Source organism: Dermacentor albipictus, chromosome 6 (genome assembly GCF_038994185.2).
Source record: "Dermacentor albipictus isolate Rhodes 1998 colony chromosome 6, USDA_Dalb.pri_finalv2, whole genome shotgun sequence".
Classification (NCBI taxonomy): Eukaryota; Metazoa; Arthropoda; class Arachnida; order Ixodida; family Ixodidae; genus Dermacentor; species Dermacentor albipictus.
The window spans coordinates 38,940,507-38,959,091 of NC_091826.1; the positions used below are offsets into that span (position 1 = coordinate 38,940,507).

At 45.5% G+C, this 18,585-nt stretch overlaps 1 protein-coding gene across 4 annotated transcripts in view; it reads left to right on the forward strand.

The window, feature by feature from the left end:
* Positions 1–1,382: 1,382 nt before the first annotated feature.
* LOC135914566 (mucin-19-like) overlaps positions 1,383–18,585 on the forward strand; it is a 64,441-nt gene continuing 47,238 nt past the window's right edge. The window contains exons 1-3 of one of the 4 annotated variants that reach the window (XM_065447478.2): positions 2,152–2,225; positions 7,879–7,945; positions 12,359–12,487. In XM_065447478.2, the coding sequence (XP_065303550.1) occupies positions 12,361–12,487 (127 nt within the window). In that variant the 5' untranslated portion in view covers positions 2,152–2,225; positions 7,879–7,945; positions 12,359–12,360. Of the gene's footprint in view, positions 2,226–3,782; positions 3,987–7,878; positions 7,946–12,358; positions 12,488–18,585 lie in introns of those variants that run through there. The other 3 variants (XM_065447477.2, XM_065447475.2, XM_065447476.2) reach the window with 3 other exon arrangements.

Genomic DNA, 18,585 nt, shown 5'->3' on the forward strand with positions numbered 1-18,585 from the left:
GAACCCAGCCATGGTCAGAAAAGGTCTGGTGTATTTACAAAGAAAACCACTTTAAAAGCTGTCTTTATGCAGTACAGTACAAAACGCCTAGGATAATGTTTTGCAGGAGACGTTTGTAAAAACATCTCCAAAATTGACGCTAGTCCCAGGATAGCTACTTAGGCAGACATGCCTTGAGCACTCACCAGTTTTAATTGCAGAAGTATATGTGTGCTAAAGCCATTACTTTTGCTAATTTGTGAATTCTAGTTGATTAAATCTCATTGGTGATTGCAGCGAAATATGCGACACCTGTTGCCGTGAATAATGTGCTGCCAAAGAAATCCTCTACTACAAACTTGTGTACAGCTCTACCTCGTGACGACCCTCACTGTTACACATGGCTGATGTAACGGGCAACTTTTGCATCGATTAAACGTTTTCGGCCTGTTTTTGCCTTACTAATACTGAAAGTCTCTGTTGACAGTAGACAGGTCAGAAACATGCAGAAGCGAAAATGGGTAGCGTTTGTTAAACTTTTATTTTCCTTTCTGGATGATACAGGAGGTACACTTTCTGGACTTATCTACCCAGTGGCTTCAACAACACTAACCAAACAGCGTCTATGAAAAATAAGAAAGAGCACCGAGCGACAACTCTACAGGAAAAGAGTGGTAGGGTTTCCGCAAACATGCTACATTCATGTGGAAATTACCCGCAGCTACTCCACTAACGCGACGAAGGATGACTAGCAGAATGCTGTTCAGGGTTGTCAAGGTTGGGGGGGTAAGTTCGCGCTTGCATAGTTCTACAGGCCGAGAATAACGTTTCGCACTGTGAGATGAGCGCAAAGATTGCAAACAGTTGTACACTTCATCTCGTAGCAGTTTTATTCGAGCCAAAGAAAAGCTACCCCAACAATATCTGTCTTTTTTTTTTTTTTTCACGCCCTCTGTTGCTGGAACGCACGGCGCCACCGTTGTCTCTGGGGTCGAATACTGGTTGCGACAAATGATTAAATAGAATCGACAAGAAGCAGTCGTTGCAAAATACGGCCCCTGGCTGTAGGGCAGTAGGGCTAGAAATTCAAAACAACGCCCCGGAGCGAAACAACCAGCGTCAGCCAATCGGGAACACGCTCGCCCACGTGTCCCTCCGCGTCGTCTGCTCGGTTACGAACACCGGAACACGATTTGTAGCTTTCATTTACTGCGCTGCATTATTACTTTGAAACGGCACTCGGTAACTTGCAGCTTATATGCAAGTAATGAATGACATATGAATAGAATGACAAACGCAACTAGGCGTACTGTTCAAAAGCGCATAGCCAATGCAACGTACAGCAAACCGCTGCCATACCAAAAAGAAATTTCTGATCAAACGCGAAAATAATCGCGCGCTAACGCCTCTTTATTATAAGGTACACGATCAATGTGACAATGAGCCCTGCATTGCAAGGCAACTGGCAACGAATCACAGTCTTAAGAACCTAGGAAGAAAAAATCCTCCAGCCCCTGACGTGAACGATGCACCTGTAACGCACAGACTAAAAGCAAAAATTCGCAACGCAGGTTTTACTTGCCTGTGACAATGTTATCTGCAAAGAAATGCTTCACCGACAGAATAATTGTTAGCGGAAGTGGACAACGCCACGCTCTTCAATCAGTGCAGGCCACGAACGGTATTAGACCTAACAACTTGGCGGGTCGCACAAATGCCATGAAGTACAGCGCGCACGGAACCATGCGCACACACATAAACAAAACGTGATGTTCGAACTGCAACTAGTTTACGCGAAACAAATATGGATCCTGTTTTGTGAGGCTCCACGCAACACATTCACAGCTGGTCGCGTTTGCGCACGCTGAAAGGCTGTTGCAACACAAGCGAACACTGGAAAGCAGCGCCGGTGGAGAGCGACGAGTACGTTGTCGACGCCGCAAAAATGGTTGAACGGAACGTTCGGAATAAAAAAAATTAACGTACTAGCGAGTTGACACAGTTCCGCCGCATTTTGAACGGACATCGCAAAAACCACACACGTTTTCAAGAACGACTACGCCCAAAACACGAGTACCCAACACGCGCAGCGGACGCCAAGCGGTGCCTGAATCGGAACGTTCCCATGATTCCCGCTGATTAAATAACGCATGCGCACTGGGGTCATTGCAAATGGCGGATTCTGTTATTGTTCCATGGCGCACATCACGGGGATAAAATTATGCTCGAAAAAATATCTCAAGCAGGTGAGTTGACGTTTCTTTTGCTTGCATGTCGAATCGGTTAGGACTGAGGTTTTGCACAGACCACTTTTTCGGCCGCTACGACGCTGCGAAAGGGCTGATCACCGCCGAGATCCGCGGGTGTTCAGACGATTTTTGCGATCGACCCATTTGAGCCTTTTGAAAATTGTCCCCTGCGTCGACGAAACAGTTTCGATACGTCATTGCCTTCGAGTCCGATGGATACAGTACACAGCGAGCAGCGTTTTTAGCTGCGGTTGACCTCTGTACGGTGCGAATAAGCTGTGTTCGGCAGGGCAACTTCGAATCAGTTCCACTCCCCCCCTCCTCCTGTTTGTTGCGTTGGCTGGACGGGAGACCGCAGAAGCCTAGGCACTGTTAGGCTTAGCTAGAGCCCGATTTTTATCCCGTATCGCGAGCGAAAACGCTCGCAAAACGCTGCCAATGCCTGGCGCGTCGTTGACGAGCGCTCGAGGGACGCCTGCGTGCAGCGATCCCGGTCACAGCATGGCATGCCGTCCAATGTCGTGACGCCGCGCGGAGTGATCGCGGCTCGGATGTGTGGCTGATCTGCACGGCTCATCTGTTCGGTAACCTTCAGCAACCAAAACTAGTGATCGCTGCGATTAACGCGCCGGACAAGACAAACCGGGCATTGGAATCGCGGCAACAACGTCGCCGCACCCATTTTGCGTCGCGTTGCGCCGGGAAATGTGCATTTCTTCCGCGTCCTTCGCCGTGTAACCGATAGCAGCTCGGTGCAGAAGGCGAGCCGCGACGCTTGTTAACTCGCTCGTCGGAGCTGCCGCTTCGCTTGCGATGCGCGCCACAGAACTGTCTCGGCGTGCGCGTCTCTGCATCCGAGTGTTTTCGCATCCGTTGCCAAGCCCTTCGCGACGAGCCCCGTGCGCAAGCCCGGCTGCCGCCCGCGCTGCCGGGGCAAGGCAGTACGCGCTACGGGACCCCCATCGATTTTGAGCGACACGACGGGACGGCGTTAGGCCTACTTCCCTACTAGTCCTAGCGTCCCGACGTGCGGCCGCCGCTTCGTTTGATTGCCGCTCTCGACTGCGGCCGCCCGGCCCACCCCCCCGAGTTCGGGCGGCATGCTCGCGCCCCGGGACGCACGCGACCGGCGAGCGGACGTCAGTCCTCCGACTCCGACGGCCGCTGGCCCGTCGGTCGCCTTTCGGGCCGCCGCAACTGCGCGTCGCCGTGCGCGGCTGGGTCCGCGCGCGGCATTGCTCGGCCGGCCCGACCGACGTGAGGACGTTTGCCCTGCGTTTGCGGCGTTGCGAGCTCGTGCCTGCGGCGGCAGCTCCGCCGAATTCTGCGGTCTCCTCACAGTGAGGAGTCGCGCACGTCAGTTCGCGCATCGAGTGTCGGCTGCTAGTACGGAAACGGGTCCGTGTCTCGAGAAAGATCGTCTCCATCTCGAGTGCGGAAATGCCTGTCGCCGCGGTGCGTGCGTGGTTCCAGCGTGGCCCGCCTCGGTGCATGTCGCATGGATGGCGCTTTGGAAGGCGGGCGGGAGGGTGGGGGGGGCAGTAGGGGGGTCCTTGAGGCAATGTCTCGGCGGACATCTGCGCCAACCGCACTGTCTTTTAAACAGAAAACGAGAAGAAGAAGAAAGGCGCAGGGAAGGCGGAAGTCGGACGATGCTTTGTTTTGCGTCGTGCCTTCGGCTTCTTGGATCCACGGCGTTGCCCGACACCCAGGCACGCCCACTCAGCCCGAATTAATAACCCGGGCGAGCCAGCTTGTGTGCGTGCCCGTCTTTCCTCCACCTTGGATCGCCGTTTAGTCGAAGCGTGCATATGCGCCCCTGTCCCGTAATTTTCGTGCCGATCGGGGTGCTTGCTCAATAGCTGACATTGCTTTATTTTCTTTCTTCTCGCTCCTGCATCGAGCTTTCAACGCGGGCAGCTTTGCGGAAGGCCTGCTTGTAACCTAGCTGTCGCTGCTCTATTGAACCCTCCAATTTCAATTTGTGATGTCGAGACGTCGATGTTGTCAGATTTCGTGGAGGTGGTGTGGTCAATCCCCTGCATGAAACCGGAAGTCGCACAAGTGCAATGCAAACGCAGTTTTTTTTTTTCTTTCTACTTCGTCAGTAAATTCACCCGAGTTCTTAGAGCTGATCGTGCAGCAGAATAAACCCGCAGTTTTCCATTGTTATGCAACTCTGCCAGACGTTTCTACGTTGAACCTTGCGACACCGGCAGGAAAAGCTGCTTCCTGCTTTATTTATGTGGCAGTGCTTATTGCTTTGCTACAGGATGACATGACAGCTGCTTTTTGCTTTGCTAATTATTTGCAAAACACAGCAGACTCGGAATTTCTTTAATGGAACACGATATTTGACACAAAGGCCTGGCTGACCTATAAGAATTGAAAGACTAGCCTTAGCGCTGCCTCAAGAATGTTGTGCAAGTGTGAGACTGCATCTGTCAATTTACTGCTGTCATGCTTGAAAAACAGATTTGTGCAGACAGTTGGTTCTAGCAAAATTTAGGCAGATTTTGCCCAGCCATGGGAACCAATACTTTTTTTTATCTAATAAGGCTGTAACAATCTTGCTGCTGCCCAGCTTTGACTATGTGCAGAGAGATAACTGGACTCCCAGATTTACCATATGCAAAACACGGCATGTCGAGTCCCAATTTTGTACCAGATCAGCTTTAAAGGCGTGAGCTGGTTTTGTTGCCTAAGGTGCAATACAGCAAAAGTCTGACTAAAGATGCTAGTGATAGTGATGCCAGTATCTACAGTAGTAGTTTTCAAGTGTACTTAACACAAATATCTAGTATCATTAAGATACAACGAGGGTCTGAGATGTACAAAAGGCTTCATTGCCACTCTGAACTAAGGAATTGAAAGCATGTTTTGACTTGCAGTTTCATATATATATTTTTTTATCATACCTCACAGGCCTATTAAGAGACGTTGAGTAAGGGTGATAGCAAATTCGCAGAAAATACAATGAGGGCAAAAGAACAGGTGAAGTAAATGACTCAAGTAGGTATCTAGATGGCTGAAAAAAATAAATATATAACAAATGTGATAGAAGGATCATGTTATGCATAAGTGTCAAATTACCAGAAAATAAGGCAATGCAAAAAACTGCAGCCAACAGGCTCGCAGAGCTCTAAAATTGACATTCCGTATCTAGTTTGCACCTGGAAATTTCTAGCACGGCCCCATTGTGTGTATTTTGCTATTACAATGCTGACACAGTACCTTCAGTAGAACGAACTTCGGTGTTAAAGTATGCAAATGAGGCCACACTGCTTCCAGTGCACGGTTGCAAGCTTATTTTGCTCCCAATATTTGAGCCTAGTAATGTAATTAAGACACTTCTGCAGTAATATGCCCGATTAATTAATTCAAAGCCGGCTGAATTGGAGAAAACGCTTTCATTGGGCACTCGGTACAATTTCTGGAGCTCATAACTGGGGTGTGATTTCCCAACTGCTTTCTACTGGGTGTCTTTATGCCCAAGGACATAATTTTCGCGTAAACTGTAGCCGGTGAGTCTTCTCATCTTGCAGGCCAGTTGGACAGGTGGGGGCATATTATTTATCACTTTTGCATGACGTAGTACTCGGCGTGTTGTATGATTCAAGTGGTTTTTCCCAACCATCCAATCGGCACCCACTGAAATTGGTATCTCTGGAAGGGACCATCTGAGAACTTGTCCCTTGTTGCAAAAGCTGGTATCACTTGCTGTTTTAGATGAAAACCATGTTTCGAATTTTCCACTTGAGTACGCATCTTCTGTGACTACTTGGCAGGCACTGGGGTTGACTTGAATCTGTGGCCGAAGCACATTAGTTTCCTCACAACTAATATTCTCAATGACTACAGCCGTACGTAAATAAGGCCCCCATGCATTGCATTATTGAGTACTGTAATTGATTTGAGCCTGTTCTGATCGGGGAACGGCCAGTAATACTCATTGACAACTTTCTGTGGCGATGAAGGAAAAGGTTTAGTGGTGGAAATTCTTCACTTGTGCTGCTGCTCCGAGTAGTCCAGCAGCGTTTTACAGCACCTTGTGCTTCACTTTCTCGGAGCTGATAGAAGCTGACTCAGCGTTTATTTACTTTGCCATTTGTGACCGTTCCGCATTTGCCAAAACGTAGGGTGGGGGGGGGGATAAAATTGAACTATAATGCCAGGTTGTGTATTCTGTGTCATATTTTAATACAAGTGCGGTGCTAACTAAGTTATTTATGTTTTCTATTCCCCCAGCTTAAACAAATGCGAATGTGGGATTTTATTCAGGAGCATTGTCATACGTGCACTTTGCTTTCTCCGTAGCTTTCCTTTTATTGCCACAGAAAGTCGTCTGCAAGTGTTGTATGTAACTACCTACTACAGCTGCAGCAGGGTATAAAGGCACGCAGACTATTTTTTAACACATGTATGTCAGTCTAATGTGTCCTCTCAGCCATTTTTCTGGTAACACAGGGTCGTCAAGTTATTTTAGTTTTATTGCCAGGAGGTTGTCCACTTTAACAGTAAAAGCTGCACTGTGTGTTATAAGGCAGGAAGCAATAAACGGTAAGCTGCCTGGTAGAAGCAGCCAGTATGCTTCTTGACACGGTTCCTGTATGACCTTCGTCGATCATGTTAAATTATCGTTCGTCTTGTAGCACATTCTGTATATTCTAAATATTGTCAAATTTTGTTAAATAAGCCACATGCAAAGGTGCCCGAAGAGCATCCGGGTGTTCTAAACACTTATTTTAGTTCTGCCACTTGAAAGCTTGAACCAGTTGTGCATGTTTCTGTTCTGGCAGGATCAAATTTGTGGAAGTCAGGCATGTTCATACTTTCGTATGCCACTGCCTTCTTGAGATCTGTTGTCCGACTTGCCCTCCCTAGCTGTGCATCAGTTACGTTCAGGTTTATTCGTTAACACTTTTACATATTACTGTTGCATTACCATACTTATAATAAATATAGAGCCCCTTATTCCTCTCGTCGATCGCGTAGCAAGTGTCTCAACTTTGGCGGGCCTTGGAGACATGTCGTGTGAGTTCTGAAAGGATGTCCCATATTCACAACCTTGGCCACGAGTGGCACTGGTAACGCTTTCAAAGCAAGATCTAGTGCACGCACAAACAACCAAGAAATTAGGTGTGGAAGGCCAGCCACCACAGTTGCTCAGAAGTAGAATGTAGCACACACAATACACAAGACATGAGTTGTCGTTCAGCCTCTACCTGTGGCAGGTTGTCTTTCCTTCCACATTCATTTCTCTTTTCGTTATCAGTCATAGATTTTAATTAAAAAGAACAGTTAGTTTCCCCTATGCTTTCACTGACGTTGTTGTCTGTTGGCTTTTCGTGGTTTTAGCTAGCAAAAAAAAAAAGAAACATTCCCTTTGCTTGGTTTTTGTTACTACAAGGAAATGCACATGGTAGTTCACACAAGATGATGTCGTCACACACTTTACAAGGTCACCATGTCACTAAAAATTCTAACATTCTTCGCTTTTGTAGAATTTATGATTCTCTGTTTTGCATGTGTAAGGAGCAACTTATCTGTGTTTCGCAGGAGGCCGATGATCTCAGCACAGTACTTTCTTTTATTGCTCTCGCATGCATGCTCAGACATCTGAAAGAGTCAAATGTCTTTCTTTTTTTAGTTCCATGGGCCAGAACTATCTCTGCCATCACCATTTATGACAGTGCCTAAGGATTAAACAGTATATTGTAAGCAAACCCTACCCCCATCCTCTTTTTCCTTTTAAATGGATTGTGCTTGTAGACAGACATCAGGTGTACTGTTTATATTGTAGCTGTAGAAAACCTGCATAATTAAATCTTTCAGTTCCAAATTACTAGCGCACGGCTGAAAAAAAGCGTATTCGTTATGAAGTTGGGCCTGGGTCAAATATATTTTTTAAAAAACAGAAAATCACTGCACACAGATACGGACAAATCTTTATTTTGTGATTCCATTTAGATGTGTGCTAATTTCAGACATTTTCAAAATGCCCACAATTGTTTTTCTTCATTTTTTTTTCAGCGTACTTCATAAGGGGCTGTGTTTTCAGCCTCATAATAGTTTAATATGCACACACGAAAAATCGAAACTGCTTTTTTTTTTTCTGGAATTTGTGAACAGTGTGATGTCACGCATGCAGGTGTGGAAACCTGTCAAAGGGATGTTTTTATATTTATTTCACATATGGAAATACTTGTCTGGGGTGCACAATATTGTCACACTATATGCAAATAAAAGCCTGATCTTTCCTATTTATTTCAGTTCTGTACGGAAAAATTTAATTGAATTATTTATGACAGTGCCTGAGGATTGAACAGTATGTTGAAAGCAAACTCGTCCTTTCCTTTAGCAGATAGCGCTTGTAGACAACTGCCAGGAGCTGGCCATGAAGATGATAATAAGGGTTAAATAATAACGAAGAAATGGCAAATAATGAAGCATACGCCTTGTAATGCTAGAAAGCATTTTCACATGCTGAAAATAGTCTGTGCCCTGTAAACCAATTTCCCAGAATTACGAATCCAGCTTTCTGAGGAGGCATTTTGCCACAGTAGTGGTAATGCTACCAATTTTCGAATCATGCTCAGCTAATGGGCTTCACAAGATTTCATTAAGGAGCTTTAGCGTACAGTTGCAGATTACATCAGCCTCGTGTCATCTTTGTATTTGCTATTGAAGCCACATCACGCATTCGCCTGATGCACAAGGCTGGCTTTGTTGTTTCAGACATCGGCGCGAGAAGTGACATGCTAGAACACTCTGGTAACACCAGAAGCTGGGCAAGTTAGTAGTTTTGTGTAATTAGAAAAAGTAGGCACTGAAGGAATATTCATATGTGGCATGTCACCATCAAGTTCAAGGTTGTATGCTTCACACTTGTAATAAACAAAGCCAGCATTAGCTGAGCAGTGTGGCAAAGTGACATCACCAATTAGTGAAAGGAGGTAATTGGACCACAGCCATATGAGTCAGCAGTTTCAAGGTGTGGTCATGAAAATTAAAATGGTAAAATGAAGGGACAACACGCGATCAGGTGCTCCTGGGAAGCCCAGTGGATCGTGCGCGAAGATTTTGGGGAAGCCAGTGAACATAACTGAGCGACCTCACAAATAACAGTCACGGCACATGCTTAGTCGGCATTTAGGTGAGAAATTGCAACAACAAACTCCACATATCTTCTCAATAAACGCTACCCCTTGGCATCCAGATTGCCTGCTATGGCCCCGTTCTGTTTGCTGTGCACAAGATCATGCGCAGTGCTAGCAATGTTTTTTTTTTAACACGTGGCTAAACTGACATAAAGAAGTCCCAAAATGTTGGCTAAGTATTGCTTAAAGGTCACTAAAACTGTTGCTTAAAGTGTTGATTATATGTTAAATAATGTGGGCCTTTTGAAATATGTTATAAACTAACACAGGGTAACACATCTGCAGAAATGCTTTGTATTTCTGTAATGTCCACGCATACGAGAAAGAAACTGAATTTACCAGCAGAGCTTAGAGAGATTTTACTTTAGTAACATATTTACAATACAGCAACTGATGATAGCGAAAATGGTGCGTTCACTTTCAGATTGTAAAGTTTCAAGGTCAGTACTGTTCAAAAGAATGTGGGTAACCTGATTTGGCTAACAGAAAAAAAAAATGCACTTGGTCCACATTATGCCTCCAAATTTCTGTTTTTTTTTTTCTCATGTAAGGAGAATTAATGCTGTGATGCCCGCTTGATGAACAATTACATGATTACAGTGAGGACAGTTACATGATTTTTTACACAGTCAAGCACATACACTGCCACCCCTTGATCTATCTGGAAGCTCCACGCAGTATTGTTTTGTTTGAAAACCACGAAAAACACAGTGGTGTGTTCAGACTCTGATATGTACACCTTTCTGCATTTGATCTGTTTTATCGTGACTTGCTGCCTTCCCTATATCACCTGGAAATTCGTTGCAATAAGTTGTGGTAGTTCATTTACTTCTCCAATGGCGAACGTCCACTAATCGAACATATTTTATGAAACAGCAGCACCCACATCATCAAGACCTATTGTAACAGGTTTTATAATGAATTAAGAACCCATTTTGTCAGTGAAACGTGAAGCCTATTTCCTTCTACATAATTAACTACAGTGTATGGCCTGCACGTGTAGAGACCACCGTTGCTTCATCACTGTCGCAGAATCCATGCATCATAAATTTTCACCGCCTACTTGTTGCTTTTGAATAACGAAGTGGGTTTCAAAAGCCATTTTTGAAGCAGTATTCTTAACTTCAAAGGCGCAGAGTGTCCCGAATATTTCTGTCACATCGCTTTAAAAGAAGTTTTCAGTTGCCAAATAGAAAACATGTTTTTAAACTATCATAAAGGTCACTAAATTTAGAGACAAATTTGCTGAAATGGCAATGCTGGTCCCAAGCTCGATTTCCGACCACCGCTACATTCTCACGGGGTTGGAAGAATGCAGAAATGCTCGTCCAATTTAGGTGCATATACAAGAACCCAAGGTGGTCAAAATTAACCCTTGACGCCCCAGTGCGGCATCCCTCGAAGCCTGCAGCCTGTATGTTGGTATGGGACGTTAAGCCCCGTAATTTGATGTATATTGTGAACCGGTTTCTAGTTGCTGTAGCAGAAAATGTACTCTCTCTCACCAGGAACGAAATTTCAGTGGCTAAGTATTTACAGCTTAACTGAATCAACAGTAAGCATTAGGCACTGGCCAGCCAACCGCCGAAATTTGAAAGAATTTCGTGACATGTTTTGCCACTAAGGAAAGACGAGAACAGTGAGAGAAGCGCAAACGACAAGGGCAGTAGTAAATACCAACTAGGCTCATCTTTGCAGGAATGTTCGTCCCATGACAGTCTGCAATACTTGCGCATTCAAACGAATACTTGAAAATACTGAAATTAAATTTTGTAGTGAAATGTTCTTCACACAATAAGAGCCCTTTAAATTGGGCTAAAAATCCCTGTTTATTCAAGCAACCTCACAAATTTGAGACTGACAGGTCAAGTCGTAGACATGGAAGGTACTGCTCTAGCTTGTGGTGGCACTTTCTTTAAAATTTTTTTTAAACAACTTTCAAGAATCTCCTTGAATCTGCCAAACATTGTTGTAACATTCTACCAGTTTACTTAGCAAATATTTCAATTTGGGGGAAAAAAACATAGGGAACAAAATTACAAAGTGCCCGTGTCTGTGTGTGTTTCCTTCTCGTCCTATTCTTTGTCACTTCACACTGTTAAACATTCACAGTGATTAAATGATCACAAGCAGGAATTATTGTGACAACATGATAAATTATTACAATGCCCATATAAAATGCATGACCTAAGGTGTGGTACTCGTTATGTTGCGAGGGAGACCTTTGTTGAATACGTTTTGGAAGTAAAGGTCAATTTTGGGGAATAGTTTGGGGACCATGCGAACAGATATTTCCTCATGACATCCGAGTTGAGAACAATGGCAACAGAAAATCGGCACTGCAATATGTTTGCTTGTGGCACTAGTGCCAGAGTTTCCTCTGGTAATTTTTAAGGCACACTTCGCCGCCGATCACGAGATTGAGGGCGAACTGCTGTGAAATTTTGGACTGTGTGGAATGCTGCAAAATTTTATTGTTTAACTAAAAGACCGAGTTCATTAGGGAAAAGTTAGCAAGAACTTCTGTTTTCAATTCAGAAACACAAGAAGACACCGCCGTTATTACCAAAATTATTGCCGAAATTACCGAGAGTACAATAATTTTCTGCCAATTTACTCACAGCAGTAGCCCAGTGATTATGGCAGGCTGCTGAGCTCAGAAGTCCTGGCGGTTGCATTTAGATGGGGCAAAATGCAGAAAAAAATGGCCATCTATTTAAAATTAGGTACACGTCAAAGAACAACGGGTGTTAAATGTAAATTTGGTGGCCCCACACTATGGTGTGCCTCATAATCGGACCCTGGCCTTGGCACTTAAAACCTGAGAATGCAATCTCTCTCTCTCTCTCTCTCTGGCCAAAAATTTGTTGCAGTTGGCCTGTGAAAACATTACACTCAGAATGTGCCGAAGCCGTGTCTTTGAGTGGCTTGTGCTCAATGGCTTGGCCTCTGTTGCTTGCTGTTGTGCAGATATGGAGGAAGGGGAAGGCCAGGACCTAGCCACCACAGTACTGACCTGTGAGGGGGACCTGCGCGACCCCGGATTCCCGGGGCGTCTCCGGAGCCTCGTGCTGCGCCTCAGGGAACTCATCTCCGATGGTGAGCAGCACTGCACGGGGCTCGTCTCAAGACTTGGTTATAACCGCTGGTTTACAGTTACAGCAGTGTATGTTGCAGGGTTCCCAAAGGGATGCTGAAGAGGAAAGTAATTTGAACTGCATTAGTAAATTTTACTTCTGAATCACCGAAAATGCCACTCTTGTCGTGGGACAGGGCTTGGTAATCCAGGAAAGGAACAAGATTGAAAGGGGGTCGCCTTGGAAGTTGCTACACCGGGTCATCGTGACATCATGGATTTTGACAGTGTCTGCTCGGGACTAGTTAGCTTTTGATTGGTAAAGGTGGTCAACAGTGTACAGTGAAAGCTCGTTAATTCGAACTTCAATAATTCGAATTTATGGATAATTCGAACTGTACGATTTGGTCCGGCCAAGCTCCACAGAAGTCTATGTATAAAAAAGTCCGTTAATTCGAACGCGAGAAGGTTCCCTCACGGATAATTCGAACTACGCTCGCCTGGCACACGGCCAGAGAAACGCACCTACTGCCTGCACACAAGGCTGTATTGCCTCTGAAACGGAGAGAATGGCGAGAGAAGGCAAAATCGAAAAAAAATCTAACCGACGCGGGGTCAGCCAGAAGGCAGCGGCGGCTGCCGCCTCTCCGTTCTACGTAACCCCCGAGACTTCTTGCCCGTTGCGAATCTCGGAGGCTTTGCAAATCTTGTACAGCTGCTAATGTGCGGAGATGGCACGGGAAGCTCCAAAACACAGCGAATCAAGTACGTCGCAGCTAAGCTTGCAATCAAGAACCAACGAATCAGCGCCTTCGCCACCTTCACATGTTCAGCGTCTTTATCTCGGCAGTCTTCATCGGTTGTGCACCTCTGTTTTCAGCTTAGGAGGTATCGGCCGTTGCGATTCGTTGTGATGGTGTTAAGCCTCGGCTAACGTTCGTTTCGGTGGACATCGGTGGTGTGGCACAGTCGGACCCAGAGCTTCGACTTGAACATGGCGTGTGCCCGCGGCACACGCCATCACTTTCTGACACGCCAAATTTCTGACATGCCCTCCTGCTTCCAAATCGCAGTGTACTGTTGCCCTCCTTCACTTTCGTTAGTTCGAACTTTCGTTAATTCGAACTGAAGCGACTTCCCCTTGCGGTTCGAATTAACGAGCTTTTACTGTATACTAGAAGAAAAAGAAATAGAAGTTAGCACATTTAAAAAAAGTGGACTGAGCTGCGATGGCTCAAATACGAAAACATACTTAGAAATCTGTAACGTCACACTATATACAGGCACTTAGGTTTCAGCCTGAAATATAAAAAAAAAGGAACTTTGACATTCTTTTTCTGGTCTAATAATTGACCTATTACTGCAAAATCAACATAAAGAAGTGTTGAAAAAAATGCTTTGTCAGCCTTGACTGATTAATGTTCCTCTTTAGTGTCCCTTTAAAGGGCCCCTCACCACCAGACCCCATAGCTAATTTTGGTTATGCACGGGAAGCTGTTACATGTCCCCTAGGGAACGTTCTGCCGCAAATGTTTTCAAATCGGCTCATTAATAGCCGAGATAGAAATATTTCAGCGCCACAAACCCATGATTTCAGGCAGCAAGCTCCACTCGCCCCATCTAGCCTCTGCAAGCAAAATTCCTTCCCTGCATTCTCCCATACCGCACCTCGAGGATCGCGTGACGCATACGTCACGGGCCCCGCCTTGATTTTTTTTTTTTTTTCCTCCTTACTTTTTTGCATCGCGTGCGAGCTGTTTTGATTGTCTCGTTTCCTGCAGCGCACAATTTTGCACGCTGCGCACGAGGACATCTGACTAGCAGTATAGTTCCATGCTACACAAATACTGTGGCAGACGTAAGCGGATCACAGGGCATGATCCTGCGCTGGAACATGGTAGAAAATGACATAGTTTCGGTATCTGCGTGCGCGACTGCGGGACGTGGGAACAAGCAGATGAAACAGAAGTATATCTCTCTTGCTGTGGTGTGAAGTAAAACTATAACACGCAGACATTCAGTTTGTTTTATTTCTCTAAACTTTAAGTTGTCTATTAAGCAATATATTACACAAATAACAGAGGTTGCTTTGAATAATTCTCAAAGTCGCATGTCGCTACGAGTGACGTCACAGTACGGACACGAGTACATAGGCACAGGGACACGAGTACGTCACGGTCTGGCTTGGAGCGCGGTCGCCGCGAGGGAAAGGGAAAACGGCATCAGATTGAAATTTCAGACCTTTCTGCGGCGCGTAGCGATGTAGTTCTTTGCAAGCACGGTCGTTAGCGCGCATTGTATGCTCTGCGCTTGTCAGCTCCAAATGGCCAGACCTGGTGAGGGCCCCTTTAAAGTTGCTGATGGCTAAAGTTCATTAATTAAAGTTGAGATTTCATCACAAAGGTAAGCTACCTCACGCACCTCCATAGTCTCTCTATCACTTAAGTGCGAGCAGTCTGCCAAATGCTCTTTCAACACTGAAGGGTCCGACACATACTCTTGGGACAAAGCACACAATAAATAGGGAGCTAGATCCGTTTGTGCCCAAGTGTCCCCGCTTTCAAGTGGCATTAGCTACAGAACATTCATGCCATCTCTCACACTACTGTGTAACTTCTGACTAGCAGCACCACACACGCTATGTGGGGAAGCTGGATTCCAAGAGATGTGAAAGTCAAGTGTCCTCACTACAATTAACAACTGTAGGTTTGTTAAGTAGTGCATTGTGGATAGTTGCAAAAAAACTTGTGCTGAATCAAATAGACCTTGTAATGTAGTAATGGTGGGAACGAAATATTCTAGTGCAAGCATATTCATACCAGCAAACTGTTCCAAATTAATCAAACTTTATGAATTTGTGGTCATTGTGCAGTTTTTAGAATGTCGCATCAAGTTTTATGAAGCACAGGTTTTGTTCGTGAAAATGTTTTTAATGGTGTTAAAACATTGGGTGAGCAAGATTGAGGGGAGAAATCTGCACAAGAAATAAATTGTGCCAAATGCAAGGTCGCTGTGAAAGTCACTGTGATCTAGAACTACTTCAATGCCAATTCTCTGCTGTGCCTAGCTTGCTGCTTCTTATGTGCTGCGTCTACCCATAAATAATCGTGACTAAAGTGCACATGTACCCCAATATGTGGTCTTAGAGCAAACATCTGATTTCATATAGTTCTTCTATATGTTTCCAAGTTCAATGCAAAGAGAATTCTTAAAATTGGTGCTTGCAAATACAAGTTCCTTAACCTACGAGTTCAGAGGAGAAGCAGACAAACATAATAGTGCCGTCCTCTCACATTTCACTCACCAAGAGGTGCTTATGCCAATGGGAGCACTGCTTTCATGAGCATGTACCGGAAGCTTACACATCAAGGTTTCCCTGTCACCACCACAATCACTGCCTACGTTTTGTAAAATGCACCTTTCTTTGCCTCTTCCTTTGACTTTCCCACTGCTGCTGCGGCTGCTGCTGTCTGGCACACCGCGTCTGGGGTGATTCAGAGCGTGTGTGTACATGATAGGAGCAAAGGCAACGTGAGGAACTCCTTTGGACCCCACCGCATCCTATGTGCATAATACCCTCGGGACCTCCCTGGGCATCACTGCGTCAGCCTCTTGGCAGCTGTAATTATCTCAGAAGCATTGCAGAGACTGGTAGCACTGTAGTAGACGGAAGAGGAGAGGTAGTTCCCCCATACAGGGGGTGGGGAAGATCAAGTGAAAAGGCGAGGAAAGTCTACTACTATGTGACAGTTTTTGCGAGGAAACTGGATAACAGGCGTGAGCTGAGGAGGACTGTGGGATTTTAGCTTGCTTCTTTGTAGGGAAGAAAGAGCGTTATGCTGATGATAACTTTTAGCTCACAGAAGTAGCAAAATAAAAGAAAGATAAAGTGTGATGGGAAATTCACTTTCATTTGGCAAATGTAAATCAGTGTTGGCACTTAGTACTGATGTTTTCCACACAAATCTTGGCATCTTACATCTAGCAACACAATAAACAGACTGGCAACTCATTTGTGTTTTTCTAGCACAATGGGGAGTTCATCATCTACTGCGCTTAAATGAGCATGATTCAGTGATTGCGTGAAAAAGTAGGCAAATTTTTTTTTCTTAGGTTTTTAATCCGTGTTTAACTCGTGTTTGCCCAGTCTGGAATCAAGCCAGCACATGTAAAATGCACAATATGGCCCTGGCCTAAAGACGGGGACCTGGTATTGGTAGGGCACCAATAGAGTGCCAGTGATGATCAGTAGAAAATTTGGACAGCACTGTAGGCAGTCTGCTGTCATGTTGCTGTTAATACGCCTGAACTTCGTGCCAAAAGGTTTAGTTTATGGCTTTAAAAACCACTTATAGTCCTATAACCACTATAGCGTTGACGCGCATGCACGCTTGGCATGGCGACGCCACGCCAGCAGAAGCGCAGCATTCTATAGTCCGACGTGAGGGGCAGCTGATGTAACCGGCTTCTGTCTGTGTTCCAAGGCTGCAGCTGGCACGAGACGCAACATGCTGCATTCTGCTCCGGCATTGTCACCCAGAATGCACTGCATCCGCGCCTCGCCGCTGGTGGTGGCGCTTTCCTCTGCACATTGCAACGAGCTCATAGTTTCGCACAAAATGTGCATGTGTCTAGGCGACGCGGTGCATGCAGTGGACCATAGAGGGGTTGGTTTTCGCACAACTGTAACGTGACGAAGTTGGCCTTGCCAACCTTTGTTGCTGGCTGACACGCACGCTGCGTCGGAGTATCAAGTGGCCTTAATATTCTGTGATGCTCATGCATGCAGTTTGCTGAGAGCGACATGCATTGCCCTCTGCTCCAGTTCAGCACATAATTACACAGGGACAGCTATGTATAATCACTGATTGCAGTTTCATTCCATCCATAGCTTTCATATTTTGGCAAGGGACGGTAAGAAAAATAGATTCCGTGTTATGCTGGTATTCACCTTCACAATCGCACTGTATACACACTGCACTTTCGCTATTGTGCCGCAATTCAGGGCTTAGCTTGAGGCCGGGCATGGGTTATTTTTCTTGCACACAAACATAAGTTTCCAAGCACTTCCAGAAAGAGTGGTACTATGTTACTGAGCTACAGGGTGTATCAACATTGCACTGTACAATTTGAAAGCTTGAAGCAACTGCAACTGCTTGTGGACCATGTTGATGGAATGCAGAGGTTCTGAAATGAACTCTTTTTGTTCATATTGATGACCTAGTGCTGGCAGGCACAGGATCAGATGCAGCGGCAGCAATATTGTTTGCCGAGTGGCTTTTACAAAGGGCAAGGCACAAAAGAGACCTGTTACAATACAGTGTTAGATTACCGATATACCAAGTAGGTCATTTGTACGTTCATACACATAAGTTTGATAAGTCAGGATGCAAATGTGTAAAGCCGAGACCACACGTACACTTGCGGACGCGCGCCTCACGAGTAATGTCGGTTTGCATCCACAAAGATGAGTGCGACGGCGCAGGCGCCGCTTCATACTTTGTTATCGACAGTGTTTCAAAATGCTTCAATATCTATAAACGTAATTGTTACACTTTTATAGCTGTTAGATCAATGCAAAAAGAGAAGAAGCACTTTCTTGCATGATATAAATCTGCTGCACTGAGAGTTGAACGTTCCGTGCCGTAGCTGCGTAGCCAGGCGCGCTGACACGAGGCAACCCCAAGTGCGCGATAACAGAGAGGAGCTGTTCCCCGAGATCACGCCAGATTTCGACGCGTACGAGCCAGGCCGCACCGTCTGCACATTCGTGGGTGCATGAACGCGAGCTTGGGCGGGTCTGCAAGCGTACGTGTGGTCTGGGCTTAAGCCAAGTGGGGACAACACAGCAACCTTCTTGCACCACTTCTCATAGTATGGCACCTTATTTTTTGGCAGGATCCACTCAGGGCTGCCAAGTGGCTTTCCATTGTGCCGTATTCATCCTGTTCTAACCCATACCTTTCTTTTTTTTTTGAAAAATTGCTAAGCTAGTCTTCAAGCATCCAGTAAAACAGCACGGCTACAAAAGGTGGTGTGCAAAACCTGAATCATACTTTCCAGTCTTGAAGGTCGTGCCTTGCTGTACTGCAGATGCCGGAAGCTCCTGCAAGTGCTGGAA